The 23242-nt window shown below is 32.6% G+C and overlaps 3 protein-coding genes across 3 annotated transcripts; 1 reads left to right on the forward strand and 2 right to left on the reverse strand.

Annotated features, from left to right (window-relative positions):
• The first annotated feature begins 538 nt into the window (after positions 1-538).
• Positions 539-3163, forward strand: LOC116126391 (12-oxophytodienoate reductase 3). The gene is made up of 5 exons (XM_031412096.1): positions 539-799; positions 883-1023; positions 1264-1394; positions 1475-1657; positions 2302-3163. The coding sequence occupies exons 1-5, from the start codon at positions 726-728 to the stop codon at positions 2961-2963; spliced, it is 1191 nt and encodes a 396-aa protein (XP_031267956.1). The 5' UTR covers positions 539-725; the 3' UTR covers positions 2964-3163.
• An 856-nt stretch (positions 3164-4019) lies between these two features.
• Positions 4020-5039, reverse strand: LOC116126303 (probable glucan endo-1,3-beta-glucosidase BG4). Its single transcript, XM_031412000.1, has one exon. It carries the CDS (start codon positions 5037-5039, stop codon positions 4020-4022), a length of 1020 nt encoding a protein of 339 aa, XP_031267860.1.
• Positions 5040-8743: 3704 nt separating this feature from the next.
• LOC116126304 (probable glucan endo-1,3-beta-glucosidase BG4) lies at positions 8744-9784 on the reverse strand. Its single transcript, XM_031412001.1, has one exon. It carries the CDS (start codon positions 9782-9784, stop codon positions 8744-8746), a length of 1041 nt encoding a protein of 346 aa, XP_031267861.1.
• Between the last annotated feature and the right edge of the window lie 13458 nt (positions 9785-23242).

Here is a 23242-nt window from a genome sequence, read left to right on the forward strand (position 1 = left end):
ATAAAATTACTTTAAACCCCCTGAGGTTTGCCTAAATTTAAATTCCCACTGAAATGTGTGTAATAACTGTTTTACCCTTTCCTTGACAACTTTAACGGGATTTTGTTAACGTATGACAGCCGGTAGAGGTTTTTTTTTTTTTTTTGTTATTACTGGTACTGCTACAAACTTTAGTCCTTGAGATATTTAAGTATGAATCATAATGGCATAAAAAAAAAGATATGTTCTTTGATCAACAAGAAAAGCATTCGGTAGTGTAAAATATAAAATAAAAATGATAATGGGTTTCCAGCTCAAATCTCAAAAGATGGGAATCACAAGTCACTCTGAAATCTGAATAATCCAAAATCAAAGAAATTTGTGAGGAGGCAGACCAATGAAAATAAAAACGTGAAGGCAGACCAAACTTCCCAAGTTGACTAGACCCTAAACAAGCATGTGAAAAGCATGTCCTATTTCATACCCTATTAAACATTTAAGTCATAACCGACCAATTCTCTCTATCAATCAGCACCGTTCATCTAACATCCAATGATCCACATAATATGCAACTGATGATTCCCAATTTCTCAAATACTACCTGATCTCACCCATTACCGACCAAAGCAGAAATATTCCCCATTATTAATTCATATCACGGTTCTTCTCTTTATCATTTCTTTCTTCTTATATTCATCATCTTCATCCTAAACAATTAGATCATCTGCTAACCAATACTGATCGTAATGGCGGAAAGTACAGAAAAAGGGGCCACTCTCTTTTCTCCTTACAAGATGGGCAAGTTCAACCTCTCTCACAGGTCAGTAACACTTGCAGTGGTTCGATCATTTTTGTGAACTTTACGATTTTACCGCTGAATGGATCTTTTTTATTGAGTTGCAGGGTGGTGCTTGCTCCCATGACTAGATGCAGAGCTTTGAATGGAATTCCACGGCCGGCTTTGGCTACGTATTATGCCCAGAGATCAACACCTGGCGGCTTTCTCATCACTGAGGGAACTTTGGTTTCTCCAACTGCCCCCGGGTATTTTCGTAATTCTCCTTCATCATTTTTAAGCCATTGAGTGGTTCAGTGGTCCTGCCTCTTTTATTTTAATGCTTAGTGGGACCTCCACTTGCCAATAGTTCTTTGGACTTGGACTGACTCCTATTGATTGTTCAAAGTGTTTTTGCATTGCCGTATAATGAAGCTTTATCCATGTGAATGATATTAAACATATGAATTAATTTATTAACGGTGGTAAATTAATGATGGTGAAATCAGGTTTCCCCATGTCCCTGGAATTTACAATGAAGAACAAGTGGAGGCATGGAAAATGGTGGTAGATGCGGCTCATGCTAATGGCGCCATTATCTTCTGTCAACTGTGGCACGTTGGCCGTGCGTCTCACCAAGGTAACCAATCTAATCCCCTAATCATCACGTCAATTAACCCTCCTACTATTTTTAACCCATTTAAAAATATGTATATGTAGTTTATCAACCTGGTGGCGTCGCTCCAATTTCATCAACCGACGTTCCCATATCAGGGAGGTGGAGAATTCTAATGCCAGATGGGTCCTATGCCAAATACCCAAAACCTCGACCTCTGCAAACTTATGAAATAGTTGAGGTGGTGGAGGATTATCGCCGGGCAGCAGTGAACGCCATTCGAGCAGGTTCGTTTTCAATTACTTATTTTTTATTTATACATGTTCCCTTTCCATATAAATCACCTAAATCTTATAATTAAATAATCTAACTTTACCACATATAACAAATAAAATATATTTTTCAACATGCAAAGTTCAACTTACATAAAAGACTTCAGAAAAGAACGGATCATGCTTTATTGGAATGAAGACGTGCGGCCATGATGGAATATTTTGTATGGTTTAGAATAAATGGCAATTCATGGAGCGATTATAATTATGTCTACTCGCTAGTGTAAGTAATAATGCCGCTTATTGCTATCATGATGTTAGTGTTTTTATGCGCTCGATGCCTGCCACCCCACATCTGGCTCCACCCTCCAGAACACAAGTATATGTTTAGGTGTTCAACAAGAAGTTGAAATTCAATGTGGAGTCAACTTGAAAATTCCGACTTAACAGTTTCTGATGCTCGGATATTTTACTTAGTTTGAAAATTTTCTCGTTTACAGGATCAGAATTTTATGTTATACAGTAACTAGTTAAAGCAAAAAGAAATTAAAAGAGCGAGTCGTTATGGGAAGGATTATATGTCATAGTGTGTAATCAGAAATTAGTCAAGTCCATTCTGAAAGCTTATCTCATTGAATAAAGCACTAAATGATTTTCAGGTTTTGATGGAATTGAGATCCATGGAGCACATGGGTATTTGATTGACCAATTTTTGAAGGACAGGATCAATAACAGAAGTGATGAGTATGGTGGATCACTTGCAAATCGATGCAGATTCTTAATGGAGGTGGTTCAAGCTGTGAGTGCAGCCATTGGCGCAGAACGAGTTGGTGTAAGAATTTCACCCGCAATTGATCACCTTGATGCCACGGACTCCGATCCACTAAATCTAGGATTGGCAGTCATTGAGAGACTGAACAAGCTCCAGGAAGATGTTGGTGAAAAGCTGACTTATCTCCATATAACACAGCCTCGATACACCGCTTATGGACAAACAGAATCAGGGAAAGCGGGCACAGAAGACGAGGAAGCTGAGCTCTTGAGGACTTGGAGAAAGAGTTACGAGGGAAGTTTCATTTCTAGTGGTGGGTTCACAAGGGAGCTTGGACTGCAAGCTGTAGCTCAAGGAGATGCTGATTTGGTGTCGTATGGTCGTCTTTTTATTGCAAATCCAGACTTAGTTTATAGATTGAAGGTTAATGCACCTTTGAATAAGTATATCAGGAAGACATTTTATACACAAGATCCTGTTGTTGGCTACACAGACTACACTTTCCTCAACAAAGGAACTGGAAGCCCGGATCCACACTCACGCCTTTGATTGCTTCTCTATATTTATTCAGTATTCGGTCCGGATGTTTATTATTATTATTAAGTCTTTATTTTTGCTAATAGTCCGTCGATGGACAAGGGATTTGGAGAATTGATGTTTTGACGGACTGGTGGACAATGTATTACTGTAATCTACATTATATTGATATATATGTCGCCGATATTAATAAACTGACCACCAATTGGGAGTTAAAACAAAATTAATAACTTTTCGAACCCTAAATCATATTGATTACCACATGACACATTCTCGTTTTTATCCTTATATAAATACTAAACATGTTTCACTTGTTCTTTTGTTTTAACGTCGGAGTCGAATTTGATACATGAAAATTCAATGATCTTTAATTTCGAAGTTCTAGAGTGGAGAAGGAGGCGAGTGACAGCACTTTATTTGGTGACGACTTTGTTGCATCAATCGAAGTTTTTTCATTGTGGACTGATCATATTTTCTGCATTGGGTTCCTGTTTTTCGGTTTTATTTACACGGGGTCATTTCCCTGGGCGATTGATGTGTCTATGCTCAGCGACTAATAAATATTTTACAAAATACTACCAGAATAGTTATTTTATTTACAAGTCATAATTACACTTTTACATTAAAAGAGGTGGGACTAAATAATATCACTCATACCTTTGGAGAATAACAGTTGATTATCACATCTCTAATAGTACTATTTATTTTGAAGAACATTTTTATATAAATAAAAAATATCTTTATTAATTTTAAAATATAAAAATTATAATTTTTATTTAAATTCAATAGACTCTTTAAATTTAATAAAGATGCTCTTTATTTTTAAGAAAGAGATTTGATGGGAGAGAAAATTAATAAATAAAATATATAAGAATTTATAGTTTATTAATTAAAATTTGGATAGAGAATAAAATTTGAGTCACTAAATGTGAAGAGCCAAACTCACTTTCTAATTTATATTTTAAAGATAAAGAGTTTAAACTCTTTCTTATTTTGATAGATAAACTCTTTATAATAAAGAGTTTATATTGTATAAAGATTCATTTGAAATGCTTTTAGACTTTTACCCTAGAGAGGATAAAGTCCCTCCATTGTAATAGGATCTACAAGCCCAAAATTTCTCTCCACACCAGCAGGCTTTAGATCCTCAAGAAACAATGCAAATATAAACCCTTCAACGTACGCATTCGGTCGCTTTGGAGTCCCAAATTTCTGCACACGTCTTACAAAATTATAATTATATGTGTAGGCCAACGGTTTAGTCGTGAGATTCCCGTTCCCGTAAGAAGGCCAACCACTCTCGGAAACCACAAGTTGCACGTCACTGAAATTCTCTTTCTCCATCGCCCAGAAAAATGAATCGACTATCGCATCAAACATGTTATTATAATTCAAGTTTCCATCTTGAACAACTACGTCCGTGGCCGTGAACAGTGCATAATCCAAGCGCACGTTTATTGGATCCGCCGCCACCGCGAAATAAGGATAGACATTGATCAACAGAGGTGAACTCGTATCGTTTAAAAATTTCAGAATATCAATCATTGTGGCTCTTGCGTCAGTTGTGAAATTCCCCTGAGAAGGTGGATAAGAAGTTCCGAGAACACTGGTTGCCACCACTGTTGACACTCTTATACCGGCGAGATTATTTTCATCAAGAATGGTTTGAAGATTTCGCATTACAGGGACGATGTATTGGGCAAATTCCCCTGGGACGATTTCATTCCCGACTGTAATATATGAGAAGATAACGTCATTGATGTATGGAGCCATAAATCCATTATACCATCTCTCAGCATTTGCCTCGCTTGCTGCAAGGGTAGGTAAGAGTTCATTAGCTATCCCCATAGAAAGTTCGATGTTTGAGTTTCTTAGAGCCTCGAGTGTTGCCGGATCGGGGGCGAAAATCCTCATCTTGCCGATGCCGTATTTTTGGTATAGTTTAACCACTTCAGTTGGTTTTGGTAAATTATCTCCTAACATTCCATAGTTAAGGCCTATGTCAAAGTTTTGTGCAGAAGCGCCAATTTGATGGTGAAGAAGTGTTATAGCCAAAACAATGAGTGCATGGAAAATATATGTCTTCATTTTCTGTCTCGATTTCCAACTCAACTGGGAGGAAAAAAGAAAGAAAAAGAAATTAGGCATATATTTCATTGATAAAACTAAAATAAAAGAGAAGAACCGAAGCGATTTATTGTCACAAAATGTGGTTTAATTACTGAAACAATGGGTTAATTAAAAGAGTTGAAACACCCTTCGAAATGAATGAAAATAAAGGATTATGCTTCATGCTTTTATAGCCATGAATACAAACAATATCTTGGTATCATAAAAGATTACTCATTAAATTTAGAATAAAACTCTAGTAAAAAATAGTTAAAAGAAATCAGTTTTAACTTTTATCTTATTATGAAGAAATCGGTTTTTGAAACAGCGTTTTTTCATAAATTAGTTAAAAACAAATGTTAAAGATTTGGATAGAATTATAGCTGGTAATTAAGAATATTTCGTTTCTAAGACTGGTGTCTTTGCTTAAATATTAGTTTTCAATGCCTTTTAACTATGAATTTTATGTATTGGGTTTGGAGTTATATACTTATATATATATACCTTGGGTAGGTTTTTAATACAATGGAACACCCCAATGTGTGACATGCAACATTACATAACTTTAAGCAAATTGTATAATACTATACTATACAAAATGTTGTACAATTTTTAATTTGTATTTTTATGCTATACTATGTTTGGTATATGACATTGCATAGTATTATTTTTGTTCTAAAAGAAAATTCATTTTATTAAAAATTAATATATATATTCTTCAATTATTATTTAACTAATAATTTAAAAAAAAAATCAAAACTTAAACTGGTTAACAATTATTGTCGATTAACCGAAGTCAAAATGGTCTAGTCAATGTTTGTCAAACATTGGTCAACGCATATTTAAATTTATAAATATTAAATTAATTGATAGTGTTTATTTGTTTAAAAATAATGCTAAGTAAAATTGAATTAACTAATACAATGGGTTTAGTAGGCATTATTTGATGTAGAACAAATTACGTTATTTTGAACTTGGTATAATTTAATATAATACAGGTTTGTTGCCAAAAAGTATATTGAATAAGTTAGTATTATGCAGTTTATCTAATGTTATGTTATATCAAGTGTCAAACATATCCTTAATTTTAAAAAAAGACATGTCTAGAGATGGACTGAATAGGAAAAATATTATTTGAATTACATATAATTATTAATTTAAAGAATTTAATGTGAACTTGTGATATATACTTATGTAATGCAACAGTGTAGCCAGATTGCTATACATGTTTTTTCTTAAGTAGATATACCTCAAGTTTACACAGAGAATAGTATATATATAATAATTGACTAGGCATTTAGCCTAACGATAATACTATTTTTCCAAAAACTTACAAAATTCATATTTTAAGTGATGTCGACATATTATTTAGTATGTAAAGTTTGAAATAAATTTTTAGAATAAATAATATTAGTCTCCTAGAGGGGATAGAGTGTATCCATTGTAATAGGAAATATAAGCCCCAAATTTCTCTCCATACCAGGAGGCTTCAGATTCTCAATAAGCAACTCGTCTCAATTTTCTGCACACGTGTTACAAAATTATAATTATACGTGTAGACCAGTTGTCTAGTTGTAAGATTCCCATTCACGTAAGAAGGCCAACCACTTTCGAAAACTACAAGTCCACGTCACCAAAACCTTCCTTCTCCATCGCCCAGAAAAAAAGAATTTACTATTGCATCAAACATGTTATAATATTTTAAGTTTCCATCATGAACAACCGGGTACTTGGCCGTGAACAGGGCATAACCCAAGCGCACGTTTTAAGGATCCCCCGCCACGGCGGAATAAGGATGCACATTGATCAAAAGAGGTTTAAAAATTTCAGAACTTCAATCATTGTGACTCTTGCCTCAGTTGTGAAATTCCCCTGAGAAGGTGATAAGAAGTTCCAAGAATGCTGGTTGCCACGACTGTAATGACACTTTTATACCAGTATGATTAAATTTATCCAGAATGGTGCGCACATTTTGCATTACAGGGACGATGTATTGGGCGAATTTACCTGGGATGATTTCATTTCCCACGGTAATATGTGAGAAGTTAACGTTATTGAGGTATGGCGCCACAAATCCATTATACCATCTCTCGGTATTTATCTCACTTTCTGCGAGGATAGATAAAATTTCATTAGTTATATCCATACAAAGTTGGATGTTGGACAATCTTAGAGCATCAGTATTGCCGAATCGGGGGCAAAAATCCTCACATTGCCAATGCCTAATTTTTGGTATAGTTTAACCACTTCAGTTGGGTTTGGTAAATTATCTTCTAACATTCCATGGTTTAGGCCTATGTTCATGTGTTTTGTAGAAACGCCAGTTCGGTGAAATGTTATAGCCAAAACAATGAGTGCATGAAAAATATTTGTCCTCATTTTCTGTCACTGATTTCCAATTCAAATGGGACCAAAGTATCTATATAAGTTGATAATCAACCAATTAAGCAAATATTTTATGGATAATATTATAAGGAAAGAGAAGAACAAGCAGTTTATTGTCAGAAAATGAGGTTTGATTACTGAAGTAATGGGTTAAAGTAGGAGTAAGTACCTTAGTAATACGCCTTTCGAAATGGAAGAAGATAAAGGATGATGCTTCATGTTTTTATAACCATGAATACCAAAAAAAAAAAAAAAAAAAGAACAGTTTTAACTTTCATCTTATCGTGAAGACATCGATTTTTGAAACAAGGCTTTTTTCTTGGTTAACCACTTAATCTAGTGAGTTAAAATAAAAAAAATAAATCAGAAATTAGTTAATAACAGTTCAGTAATGGAACAGTTCAGTATTTTCTTATGCTTATACTTAATCCAAAGGTTATCTTATTTATACCAGCAAAATAAAAAAGTTGGGCCTAGTAAGACTTGTCATATAATCATATTGGGTCTAGGTTTATGTATCCTGCCCAGCCTGAAGGAATTGGCAAATTTCCAAAGAAGTTTGAGTTTGCATTGATCAAGATCAATCAAAACTTTTTATAAGTTCTAAAATTGATTAACAAAATTTAATTTAAATAGATTTTAACTAAATTCAAACTTATCATTTTCCTAATACTGTTGAACTATATCTCTTCTCTATAATTATGATCAAGAAGTAACGAAATAAACAGCTGAGGAAGTTTTAAATTGTACAAGTTTTATTGTCCATGTTTTTGTGATTTGGGTTACTTGTGTTTTGGCTTTATTTCTATTAAATCAATGCAGGTCTCATCATCTATATATATATATATATTTTCCTTTTATAGTCTTAGCTTTCAGGTCTCGTCATTTATTGCTTAATTTTGAGAGGTAATTTTAGTACTCATTAGTCATTAATTATTAAATAATGGGTTTGGAGAGTAATATGTGCAGAAAACTTATATGGGACTATCTCACCACCCCACTCAGCTGAAATATTGACAAGTATTATTAAATTTGAAAACCACCTCTTATAATGGTGATTATTGATGAATGATTATGAGTGATTATTCATAAATCATAATGATGGGCGTGGATGAAAGAGAAAATGTATCAAACATGTGACTATACATGTTATATTATAGGATGGTTTCTCCATGTCAGTCAAATGAGGTACTGAGATTGTCCTATATAAGTAATTTCAGAAGATAAGACAACATAAATTATATAAGATTACATTTTTATTCTCACTTAGATTATTGAAATACGTAGTAATAATAACATCACTTATTCAAACTAGGAAACAATTGATTAATTGAAAGGGGATAAACAGGCTGCTTATTGGGATACATAATCCCAAAATTTTGCTCCACAGTAGTACCCTTTCTATTCTCATTAAACAATTCATATATAAATCCTTCCAAGGACGCCTGCGGTCGCTTTGGCGTTCCAAAATTCTGCACACGTCTCACAAAATGATAATTATAAGTGTAGGCCATCTCCGGAGTTGTGAGATTACCGTTCCCAGCAGAAGGCCAACCACTCTCAGAGATCACAACTTCCACATCACTGAATCCCTCTTTCTCCATCGCCCAGAAAAAAGAATCTACTATGGCCTCAAACATATTATAATAACTCAAGTTCCCATCCTTAACAACAACGTCCTTCGCCGTGAATAGTGCATAATCCAATCGTACGTTCACTGGATCTTCCGCGACGACAAAATAAGGATACACATTGATCAAAAGAGGTGAATTGGTATTCTTTAAAAATTTCAGAACATCAATCATTGTGACTCTTGTCTCGGTTGAAAAAATGCCATGAGAAGGTGGGGAAGAAGTTCCAAGCGTGGCTGTTGAGATCACTGTTGACACTTTTATACTATCTAGACCGTGAGAATGAAGAAGGGTTTGCAGATCTTGCATTACGGGCAAAATGAATGGAGCGTAATCACTTGGGATGGTTTCGTGCCCAACTGTAATATATGAGAAGATAACGTCCTCGACGTATGGCTGCACGTTTTCGGCAAACCATTCGTTCATATCTTTCTGTCGTGTTGCTAAATATGGTAAATCTTCATTTCTTATACCTAGACAAAGTTTGATGTTGGATTTTCTTAGAGCTTCCAGTGTTGCATGATCGGGGGCCAAAATCCTAAGGTTGTCAATGCTATACATTTTCAATATTTTAACAACTTCAATTGCATCTAGTATGTCATCTCCTAACATCCCATAGTTAACGCCTATGTTGAAGGGTTGAACTGCTGCGGCAATGCTGACTGTTATAGCGGAAAGAATGAGTGCTTGCAAAATATATGTAGTCATGTATGTCATTGATTGCCTACTCAAATTGGGGCAAAAAGCTACAAGTTAGTCTTCAATTAAACTAGATGATATATACATAATTAATCTTATGTTTCAATTAGATACGTTAAATTAAATTAAATTAAATTAAATAAAGAACTTAACGCTGGATGATAGTTAATGTTACTATTAGATACTGATTAAGCTCTCGAACAAAGAAAGTTGGTAAAGTAATTAAACAACATATAGCAGTAAAAGTAAAACCATAATACTTTCATATAGTTAAAAGACTTAAAGGTGATAGATACAATGACCAAATCTAAAAATAACTTATAGCACATTCATCTGAAAACTACAAATGATTAATAGTTTGAAGGTCACCTATATATGAAATCGTTGTGTTAAACATAACATGACCTTATCATTATCTCTACTAAGAAAATAAGAATTATAATAACCAGAGCGATGTGTTGTTACGAAATGTGGTTTAATGGGCAATAAGGTAAGGTAGGAGGAAATACCCAAGTAGAAGACTTCCATAAAGTGGATAAAAATGATAAGATTTGCTCCATGCTGTTTATAGCCTACGTAGTAAGTGATTGTACAGCAAAGCATATATTTCGGTGTCATAAATGATTGATATTTAAATTTAGGGTAAAAGTAACTATATTAGTAAAAAAAATATAGGTTTTAACTTATGTCTTATCGTGAAGACATAGAGCAATTTCTTTCAGTTAACCTTTGCTTTAATAATGTGATACTGAATGTTTTTAAATAGACATCGGTTAATAACACATGTTAAAAAATAAGGACACGACATTTATCTTTTCTTTAAAATTAATAATCTCACAAGAGATACTCATTTTTATATAAAAAACTGATACCTTTATTAGAAAAAAAGAAAATAACCAATTTCTTTGCCATAATATATTTACTTTTTAACAGTAACACGTTGTCACCTTGTACTATAAAGAGTTATTGGATGGGTTTTCTTCAAACATTGTTTTAAGGTGAATAGAATACTACTAATTTCCCTAAACCTCAGGGAGGTGCTTAGAAATTGCCCCTTTAAAAAAAAAAAAAAAAAAAAAAAATTATGATCTTATTAATTCTAGCATTTTTTTTCTCACTTTACAACAATTACCATTTATATTTTGTTATATTACAACCATTCATTTTAGCAAATAATATATTATATAACTTAAACTAAAAGAAAATTTCAGAAGTAATTACAAACTTAAAACCGTATATTATATTCTTTGCATTTAATATGTTTTTTTTTGTAAAACTTACTTCTTCATTAAAACTATTTTTTATATTAAAAAATACTTGAATTTTATTAAATTAAGTTTGAATAAGAATATAAGAAATTAAAGTTTAGGTAAATATAACAAGTATGGTGTCAAAAGTATTTATATAAAGTAAAATATTAAAGATATATTTAGTAATTTAATTGATTCTAAAACCACTACCACGCTGTAGAAAATATTTTTAACTTGTCATATTGGCCTGAGGTTAAGGCAATTGGGAAATGTCGGTCCAATATGAATATGGCGCCACAATTTTCTTGTCTAGTAAGAGGCATAGTATCTTTTGTCTCATGTGGTGTTGTAACTGGTGCTTTATATGAACAAATTTATCATATTTGTGATGCGAATACCCCTTTTGTGTAGATATAAAAATCAAAATAATTACATTGAATTGAAATCAAAGTATGCTGTAATTATAATCTTTTCTCAATGTTTTATCACAAAAGTAATTCTGTCCAGACCGTGCCATTCCCTTCCGTTCGCAAAGGTCATCAATTCATTATCTTCGGTGAAGGTATTTCCCATTTTAGGGAATCTTATCTCACGCTAGTACGACATAGGCTTGTATCGAACCTGGTTTGGTGGTTTGAAGGATTACTTGAGGTATGCTAGACGAGGGGTTTTACTCATTAACACCAGTAATATTGATTTCAGTCTCAGCGTGACACTCATTTCATGCTCCAAGTGCAGTCTCCTCAAATGCCATGTCGATGGGGGCCGACATTGTAACCATTGTAACTGTTTTTAACTGTCTGATATCAAAGAGGCTACCAACAACTTAGATAACATTTTCATTATTAGAGTTGGAGGGTTTGGTAATGTATACAAAGGTTTCATAAATCATGGTGCCAGTACGGTTGAGCTCAAACAACTAAATCCAGGGTCTCAACATGGTGCCCTGGAATTCAAAACAGAGACTGAAAGGCTCCGTAATTTTATTTGTAATTTTTGTAAATAGTTAGAAGTGTATTTGTAATTTTCTGTGAACAGTAGGGGTATATTGGTCCTTTTTTGTGAATAGTAGCGGTGTATTATAATTTTTGGGAATAGTGCTTGGTACCCGGAATCGAAACCTGTGATTCCGGGTCTGGTATCCGAAGGAACCGGTTAATTCCTGTTTCTGTTTCGGTTTGGGTCAAGTACGCAGACCCGATCACCCTCAGGTTCCGGTTCTAGTATCTTCGAACTAGTCGATTCCTGTTCCAGTTTCAATTCCAAGGGTTTGGGCCGAGTACACGAATCCGCTCACCCCTAGTTTTAAATTGGTGTTACATCTTTTCTATTATAATCTTATTCAACATAAGCATCCCAGGATTTGATGATTATGATACCAACCAATCATATAATGACATGTGGCTTTCTAACAAGTTAACAAGGAAGTTAAACCTTACCATCAAAATTAAGTTCCACAATGGTTTTAAATCAAACATTAAGCTCAATATTAACGATAATTACACTTTATATTTATTAATGATAATTACACATCATATAAGTGTTTAGAATAAATAGTATTACTCGGCTAGCGCCTAGATGGGATAGAGTGGATCCATTGTAATAGGAAATATAAGCCCAAAATTTCTCTCCACACCAGGAGGCTTCAGATTCTCAATAAACAAAGCAAATATATACCCATCAATATGTGCATGCGGTCGCTTTGGGGTCCCAATTTTCTGCACACGTCTTGCAAAATTATAATTATACGTGTAGGCCAGTTGTCTAGTTGTAATATTTCCATTCGCATAAGAAGGCCAACCACTCGGACACTACAAGTCCCACGTCACCAAAACCTTCCTTCTCCATCGCCCAGAAAAAAGAATCCACTATTGAATCAAACAAGTTATAATAGTTCAAGTTTCCATCATGAACAACCGGGTCCTTGGCCGTGAACAGTGCATAATCCAAACGGACGTTTTTAGGATCCGCCGCCACGGCGAAATAAGGATATACAGATTGATCAAAAGAGTCAAAAGAGGTGAACGCGTTTCGTTTAAAAATTTCAGAACTTCAATCATTTTGTCTCTTGCCTCAGTTGTGAAATTCCCCTTAGACGGTGGATAAGAAGTTCCGAGAACGCTAGTTGCCACCACTGTTGACACTTTTATACCAGTTTGATTAAATTTATCTAGAACGGCGCGCACATTTCGCATTACAGGGACGATGTATTGGGAGTAATTACTTGGGATGATTTCATTCCCGACTGTAACATGTGTGAAGTTAACGCTATTGAGGTATGGTCCCACAAATCCATTATACCATCTCTCGGCATTTCCCTCATTTTCTGCGAGGATAGATAAATTTTCATTAGTTATACCCATACAAAGTTGGATGTTGGAGAATTTTAGAGCATCCAGTATTGTCTGGTTGGGGGCAAAAATCCTCATCTTGCCAATGCCTAAGTTTTGGTATACTTTAACCACTTCAGTTGGGCTTGGTAAATTATCTCCTAACGTTCCATAGTTTAGGCCTATGTTCATGCGTTTTGCAGAAACGCCAGTTTGCTGCAGTGTTATAGCCAAAACAATGAGTGCATGAAAAATATATGTCCTCATTTTCTCTCATTGATTTCCAATTCAACTGGGACAAAAAAAAGGAAAAAAAAAAAAAAAGTTAAAAGGAAAGAGAAGAACCGAAGCAGTTTATTGTCAGAAAATGAGGTATGATTACTGAAATAATGGGTTAAGTAGGAGAAAATACCTTAGTAATACGCCTTTCGAGATGGATGAAGATAAAAAACGATGCTTCATTCTTTTACAGCCATGAATACAAACAATATCCTGTTGTCATAAAAGATTAATCTTTAAATTTAGAATAAGTACTTATAAAAAATAGTAAAAAGAAATCAGTTTTAACTTTCATATTATCGTGAAGACATCGATTTTTGAAACAGGGTTTTTTTCTTGGTTAACCACTTAATCAAGCGAGTTAAAATAAAAAAAAAAAGATAAATAACAAATGTTAAATAGTTGGGTAGAATTATAATAAGTGCTAATTAACAGTACTTTCATTCAAAACTGATGTCTTTATCAAATAAAAACTGATGTTTTTATCAAATCAAAACCGATGTCTTTACCAAAATATTGGTTTTCAGTTCCTTTTTTATTATGAATAAATATATTTTTTTGGGAGGTATATATATAATATACTCTTGGATATAAAATTTATTAGGTTTCTTAATACATTTACTACCTTAATTTTTGAAGGAGTCATGTCCAGGTGGATCGACTAGGAAAAAGATTAATTGACATTATGTATAGTTGTTAATGTTTAAGAATTTAATCTCAGTTTGTGATATATACTTTTGGCCTAATGCAACAGTGCAGTCACATTGCTATACATGCTTTTTTACTATTTATTTATTTATTTTTTTCAAGTAAATATTACTAAAGTTTAAAGAGTTCAGTTTAAAGTTGTGATTTTCTTATGCTTATACTTATCCAAAAGGTTATCTTATTTATGGTTTATACATGCTACAATACATGCATATGTAATTTTATACCTGAATAAAAATAAGTTGATAAACACTTCTCACAATTTTCTCTCACAAACGTTGATGTGACATTTCATAATTGGTTAGTTCGCATTTAGTCAAGCGAGACCTATTATTGGGCAGATTTGACCTATTGTAAGCTGACCAATTACAAACTGATACATCGCGTTTGTGAAAGAAAGTTAGTGAGAAGAATTCATGTGTGTAGTATTACTATTTTATATATAAAAGTAAAAGGTAAAAGAAAGAAGTTTGGCTTAAGAAGACTTTGTCAAATAACCATAATAACCATATTGGATCGGTTTTCTTCCATCATTGTTTTGGGGTGAAACAATTCATGTGTGTAGTATTACTATTTTATATCTAAAAGTAAAAGGTAAAAGAAAGAAGTTTGGCTTAAGAAGACTTTGTCAAATAACCATTATAACCATATTGGATCGGTTTTCTTCAATCATTGTTTTGGGGTGAAACCTACTAATTTCCCTAAACCTTAGGGAGGTGCTCAAAATTGCCCTTATTTTTTATTTATTTATTTTTTTTTAAATATGCTCTTATTCTAGCATTTTTTTTTTCCACTTTACAACAATTATCATTTATATTTTGTTATATTACAACCATTGATAAGAGCTTGAAAATAAATGTTTTGTTAGTGATTCGATTGGATTATTTGTGGAAAAATGTGTTTTTATTATGAAATTTAGTTAATTATTTTATAAATACCTTTTATGGGATCATAGGTGTATTTTGAGTATTTTCAGGTTATAAACGATATTTGAATGAAGAAGAATGATGTCGATGGAATTTGTGATGAGTGAGAACAAACGATGCAAGAATCGTAATTGAAATGAGGAAGTTATGATGCATTGAATATGAGAATTAAAACTTGGAAATTCTTTAAGATTAGCATGCTTCAATGTTTTGATCATAACTTGAGCTGTAGAAATCAGAATTTGATGATTCTTATGACGTTGGAAATTTTATTTAGAGAGCTACAAAGTTTGTGTTGATGACTTCACCAAATTCTGAATATTCCAAACTCATGGGATAGAAAGAATGATCACCTTAGCGACTGTTTTTGTCGTTGCAGCGATTGATTGCGGGCCAATTTGGGTTATTTTATTTTCCTAGTCTGAATTTGACTGGTTCAAGGCATTTAATTCGTTCCTAATTAACCTCCAAACCCTAGCACTAAAAATTAAAGTTTTTAATTAGTTTTCAGGGAGATTAGAGAAGGAGAGAGAGCGGCTACTATTTTGGAGATAAGAATTCTTGCAATTTTCGTTCACCAATTAAAGAAGTTTTTCTATTTTCCTTCTTGAACTCACGTTATTGAATACAATAGTTGTTTCTAGTATTGCAATTATGAACTAAATTTCTTTTTTACGATTAAAGATGTAGCCCAATTCATGAATATATGTTGACGTTATTATTGTTAATTTTAATTGAGCATTAATTCTAAGTTTTATTATTATGTGTAATGTTTTGAATTCTTCTGGATCTGAGAGTTGAATGATATAATGGGTTGGGTTGAAAATGAGAGATGAAACCTAATTAGTCTAAGGTAATACAACCATAGATTGAGTGAATGCAAGAGATATGTTACTATGATCTGTGAGGCTTTGGTAAATTTCATAGAACTTAAAGTCTGTTTGTCTGAGCTTATGAAAATTGGAGCTTACAAGTATTTAAAATTTAAGCAGTTACGTATTTGGTTAAAATACTTATAAGTGACTGATAAGTAGTTGATGCGTTTGATAAAATATGGTTAATTTATAAGTACATTTTATTAGTAAAATGACTAAAAAGAGTACTACATTATTAAAAATAAGGGTATAGGATGAAATTTTAAAATTAAAAAGGGGCAATGTGGTTATATACTTGATCAAAGTACTTTGCTTATAAGCGAGAAAAAAAAAAGGTGTCTTCTCGCCAACTTATTATTATTATTTTTTGCTTATAAGCCCAAAAAAAGTTATAAATAAACATGTCGGCTTAATTTTAGAGTTTATAAGCTAGTTTCATAAGCTTATAAGTTCAAACAAACACCCCCTTAATGATCTTTTAACTTCTAAATCTAACTTAGAGATATTTTAGGTTGTTGTTTAAGAGTTAATTTGCTAATTGTTTGAGATAAAGTTAATGAAATACTAGGGAATTTGACCTTTAGAATAAACTTAATTAGGTTAGCAATAATTTTTAATACATATGATTAAATTGGTGTGAAATATTATGTGCCCTAGGTTTAGCCATATTAATCTTTTTATCAAAGTATTAATACAATTTTGTTCTTGTTTTAGTTTTTAGTTTGTTTTATATTTCATTAAATCATTCCTAAAATTTTATTTTATCAAATAGTAATGAAATATATTAGTTTGATACTTGGTAAGTAGTTCTCTTGGGATTCGATACTCGTTTACTCGAACTTTACTACTTGTGCGATTTCGTACACTTGCGAATAGCCTGTCAACCATTCATTTAGCAAACAATATGTTATAAAACTTAAATTAAAAGAAAATTTCAGAAGCAATTACAAGCTTAAAATCTTGTATTATATTCTTCGCATTTAATATGTTTCTTCGTAAAACTTACTTCTTCATTAAAAACTATTTTCTTTTATGTTAACTAATATTTGAATTTTATTAAATTAAGTTTGAATAACAGTATAAGAAATTAAGTTTGGTAAATACAGTATAACAAGTATGGTGTCAAAAGTATTTACATAAAAGAAAATATTGAAGATATATTTAGTATTTTAATTTAATAATAAATATTAAAAAGTAATAATTCTTAAACCACTACCATTCTCTGGAAAATATTTTTGACTTGTCAAATTAGCCCGAGGTTAAGGCAATTGGGAAAAGTCGGTTCAATATGAATATGGCACCATAATTTTCTTGTCTAGTACGAGGCGTAATATCTGTTGTCTCATGTGGTGTTGTAGCTGGAGCTATATGTGAACAAATTTATCATATTATAGGAGTGGAAAATCAATGCAATTTCAGCTCCAAATTCTCTTAGCTAAATACATTGTACTATTGTGGCTCAAGCTACCGAATCAATGCTTAAGCCTTGATTTTTTTTTCTCCTTTTTATTCTCTAGGCACCATATAATTGAAGCAGGAAATTGCTAATAATGGTATAGATTTTGGCTCGTTTCTTTTAGGAAGTTTCCTTTACGAAGGGTTTTGCAATCTTGCATTACCGCAAAATGATGGAGCGTATCACTTGGGATGGTTTCGTGCCCAACTGTAATATATGAGAAGTAACGTCCTCGACGTATGGCTGCACGTTTTCGGCAAACCTTCGTTTCATATCTTTCTGTCTTGTTGCTAAATATGGTAAATCTTCATTTCTATACCTAGACAAAGTTTGATGTTGGATTTTCTAAGAGCTTCCAGCGTTGCATGATCGGGGGCCAAAATCCTAAGTTGTCAATGCTATACATTTTCAATATTTTAAAACACTTCAATTGCATCTCGTATGTCATCTCCTAACATCCCTAGTTAACGCCTATTTGAAGGGTTGAACTGCTGCGGCAATGCTGACTGTTATAGCGGAAGAATGAGTGCTTGCAAAAATATTGTTCATGTATTCTGATGCCTACAAATTGGGGCAAAAAGCTACAAGTTAGTCTTCAATTAAACTAGATGATATATACATAATTAATCTTATGTTCATTAGATACGTTAAATTAAATTAAATTAATTAAATAAAGAACTTAACGCTGGATGATAGTTAATGTTACTATAGATACTGATTAAGCCTCGAACAAAGAAAGTTGGTAAAGTAATTAAACACATATATAGCAGTAAAAGTAAAACAGAAACTTAAGGTGATAGACAATGACCAATCTAAAAATAACTTATAGCACATTCATCTGAAAACTACAAATGATTAATAGTTTGAAGTCACCTATAATGAAATCGTGTGTTAAACATAACATGACCTTATCATTATCTCTACTAAGAAAATAAGAATATAATAACCAGAGCGAGTGTTGTTTACGAAATGTGGTTTAGGGCAATAAGTAGTGGAGGAAATACCCAAGTAAAACTTCCATAAAGTGGATAAAAATGATAAGATTTGCTCCATGCTTTTATAGCCTACGTAGTAAGTGATTGTACAGCAAAGCATATATTTCGGTGTCATATGATTTATTTAAATTTAGGTAAAAGTAACTATATTAGTAAAAAAATATAGGTTTTAACTTATTTCTATCGTGAAGACATAGAGCAATTTCTTCAGTTAACCTTTGCTTTATAATGTGATACTGAATGTTTTTAAATAGACATCGGTTAATAACACATGTTAAAAAATAAGGACACGACATTTATCTTTTCTTTAAAATTATAATCCACAGAGATACTCTTTTTATATAAAAAACTGATACCTTTATTAAAAAAAGAAAATAACCAATTTCTTTGCCATAATATATTTACTTTTTAAAGTAACACGTTGTCACCTTGTACTATAAAGAGTTATTGGATGGGTTTTCTTCAAACATTGTTTTAAGGTGATAGAATACTACTAATTTCCCTAAACCTCAGGGAGTGCTTAAATTGCCCCTTTAAAAAAAAAAAAAAAAAAAAAATTATGATCTTATTAATTCTAGCATTTTTTTTCTCACTTTACAACAATTACCATTTATATTTGTTATATTACAACCATTCATTTTAGCAAATAATATATTATATAACTAAACTAAAAGAAAATTTCAGAAGTAATTACAAACTTAAAACCGTATATTATATTCTTTGCTTTAATATGTTTTTTTTGTAAACTTACTTCTTCATTAAAACTATTTTTTATATAAAAATACTTGAATTTTATTAAATTAGTTTGAATAAGAATATAAGAAATTAAAGTTTACGTAAATATAACAAGTATGGTGTCAAAAGTATTTATATAAAATAAATATTAAAGATATATTTAGTATTTAATTGATTCTAAACCACTACCACTCTGTAGAAAATATTTTAACTTCTCATATTGGCCTGAGGTTAAGGCAATTGGGAAATGTCGGTCCAATGAATATGGCGCCAAAATTTTCTTGTCTAGTAAGAGGCATATATCTTTTGTCTCAGGTTTTTGTAACTGGTGCTTTATATGAACAATTTATCATATTTGTGATGCGAATACCCCTTTGTGTAGATATAAAATCAAAATAATTACATTGATTGAAATCAAAGTATGCTGTAATTATATCTTATCTCAATGTTTTATCACAAAGTAATCTGTCCAGACCGTGCCATTCCCTTCCGTTCGCAAAGGTCATCGATTCATTATCTTCGGTGAAGGTATTTCCCATTTTAGGGAATCTTATCTCACGCCAGTACGACATAGGCTTGCATCGAACCTGTTTGGTGGTTTGAAGGATTACTTGGTATGCTAACAAGGGGTTTTACTCATTAACACCAGTATATTGATTTCAGTTCTCAGCGTGACACTCATTACATGCTCCAAGTGTGGTCTATCAAATGCCATGTCGATGGGGGCCGACATTGTAACCATTGACTGTTTTTAACTGTCTGATCTCAAGAGGCTACCAACACTTAGATAACATTTTCATTATGGAGTTGGGGGTTTGGTAATGTATACAAAGGTTTCATAAATCATGGTGCCAGTACGGTTGAGCTCAAACAACTAAATCCAGGGTCTCAACATGGTGCCCTGGAATTCAAAAACAGACTGAAAGCTCGTAATTTTATTTGTAATTTTTGTAAATAGTTAGAAGTGATTTTGAATTTTCTGTGAACATAGGGGTATATTGTCCTTTTTTGTGAATATAGCGGTGTATTATTTTGGGAATAGTGCTTGGTACCGAATCGAAACCTGATTCCGGGTCTGGTTCCGAAGGAACCGTTAATTCCGTTTCTGTTTCGTTTGGTCAAGTACGCAGACCCGCTCACCCTCAGTTCCGGTTCTAGTATCTTCGAATAGTCGATTCTGTTCCAGTTCAATTCCAAGTTTGGGCCGGTACCGAATCCGCTCACCCCTAGTTTAAATTGGTGTTACATCTTTCTATTATAATCTTATTCAACATAAGCATCCCAGTTTGATGATTATGATACCAACCAATCATATAAGACATGTGGCTTTCTAACAAGTTAACAAGGAAGTTAAACCTTACCATCAAAATTAAGTTCCACAATGGTTTTAAATCAAACATTAAGCTCAATATTAACGATAATTACACTTTATATTTATTAATGATAATTACACATCATATAAGTGTTTAAAATAGTATTACTCGGCTAGCGCCTAGATGGGATAGAGTGGATCCATTGTAATAGAAATATAGCCCAAAATTTCTCTCCACACCAGAGGCTTCAGATTCCAATAACAACAAAGCAATATATACCCATCAATATGTGCATGCGGTCGCTTTGGGTCCCAATTTTCTGCACACGTCTTGCAAAATTATAATTATACGTGTGGCCAGTTGTCTAGTTGTAATATTTCCATTCGCATAAGAAGGCCAACCACTCGGACACTACAAGTCCCACGTCACCAAAACCTTCCTCTCCATCGCCCAGAAAAAAGAATCCACTATTGAATCAAACAAGTTATAATAGTTCAAGTTTCCATCATGAACAACCGGGTCCTTGGCCGTGAACAGTGCATAATCCAAACGGACGTTTTTAGGATCCGCCGCCACGGCGAAATAAGGATATACAGATTGATCAAAAGAGTCAAAGAGGTGAACGCGTTTCGTTTAAAATTTCAGAACTTCAATCATTTTGTCTCTTGCCTCAGTTGTGAAATTCCCCTTACGGTGATAAGAAGTTCCGAGAACGCTAGTTGCCACCACTGTTGACACTTTTATACCAGTTTGATTAATTTATCTAGAACGGCGCGCACATTTCGCATACAGGGACGATGTATTGGGAGTAATTACTTGGATATTTCATTCCCGACTGTAACATTTGTAAGTTAACGCTATTGAGGTAGGGTCCCACAAATCCATTATACCATCTCTCGGCATTTCCCTCATTTTCTGCAGGATAGTAAATTTTCATTAGTTATACCCATACAAAGTTGATGTTGGAGAATTTTAGAGCATCCAGTATTGTCTGGTTGGGGGCAAAAATCCTCATCTTGCCAATGCCTAAGTTTTGGTATACTTTAACCACTTCAGTTGGGCTTGGTAAATTATCTCCTAGTTCCATAGTTTAGGCCTATGTTCATGCGTTTTGCAGAAAGCCAGTTTGCTGCGTGTTTAGCCAAAACAATGAGTGCATGAAAAATATATGTCCTCATTTTCTCTCATTGATTTCCAATTCAACTGGACAAAAAAAAGGAAAAAAAAAAAAAGTTAAAAGGAAGAGAAGAACCGAAGCAGTTTATTGTCAAAAATGAGGTATGATTACTGAAATAATGGGTTAAGTAGGAGAAATACCTTAGAATACGCCTTTCGAGATGGATGAAGATAAAAAACGATGCTTCATTCTTTTACAGCCATGAATACAAACAATATCCTGTTGTCATAAAAGATTATCTTTAAATTTAGAATAAGTACTTATAAAAAATAGTAAAAAGAAATCAGTTAACTTTCTATTATCGTGAAGACATCGATTTTTGAAACAGGGTTTTTTTCTTGGTTAACACTTAATCAGCGAGTTAAAAAAAAAAAAGATAATACAAATTTTAAATAGTTGGGTAGAATTATAAGTGCAATACAGTACTTTCATTCAAAACTGATGTCTTTATCAATAAAAACTGAGTTTTTACAAATCAAACCGATGTCTTTACCAAAATATTGGTTTTCAATTCCTTTTTATATGAATTAATATATTTTTTTGAAGGTATAATAAATACTCTTGATATAAAATTTATTAGGTTTCTTATACATTTACTACCTTAATTTTTGAAGAGTCATGTCCAGGTGGATCGACCAGGAAAAAGATTAATTGACATTATGTATAGTTGTTAATTTTTAAGAATTTAATCTCAGTTTGTGATATATACTTTGGCCAATGCAACAGTGCAGTCACATTGCTATACATGCTTTTACTATTTATTTATTATTTTTTTCAAGTAAATATTACTAAAGTTTAAAGAGTTCAGTTTAAAGTTGTGATTTTCTTATGCTTTACTTATCCAAAGGTTATCTTATTTATGGTTATACATGCTACAATACATGCATATGTAATTTTATACCTGAATAAAAATAAGTTGATAAACACTTCCACAATTTTCTCTCACAAACGTTATGTGACATTTCATAATTGGTTAGTCGCATTTAGTCAAGCGGCCCTATTATGGGCAGATTTGACCTATTTAAGCTGACCAATTACAAACTGATACATCGCGTTTGTGAAAGAAAGTTAGTGAGAAGAATCATGTGTGTAGTATTACTATTTTATATATAAAAGTAAAAGGTAAAAGAAAGAAGTTTGGCTTAAGAAGACTTTGTCAATAACCAAATAACCATATTGGATCGGTTTTCTTCCACATTGTTTTGGGGTGAAACAATTCATGTGTGTAGTATACTTTTATATCTAAAAGTAAAGGTAAAAGAAAGAAGTTTGGCTTAAGAAGACTTTGTCAAATAACCATTATAACCATATGGATCGGTTTTCTTCATCATTGTTTTGGGTGAAACCTACTAATTTCCCTAAACCTTAGGGAGTGCTCAAAATTGCCCTTATTTTTTATTTATTTATTTTTTTTTAAATATGC

This window comes from Pistacia vera, unplaced genomic scaffold (genome assembly GCF_008641045.1).
Source record: "Pistacia vera cultivar Batoury unplaced genomic scaffold, PisVer_v2 Contig179, whole genome shotgun sequence".
Taxonomy (NCBI): domain Eukaryota; kingdom Viridiplantae; phylum Streptophyta; class Magnoliopsida; order Sapindales; family Anacardiaceae; genus Pistacia; species Pistacia vera.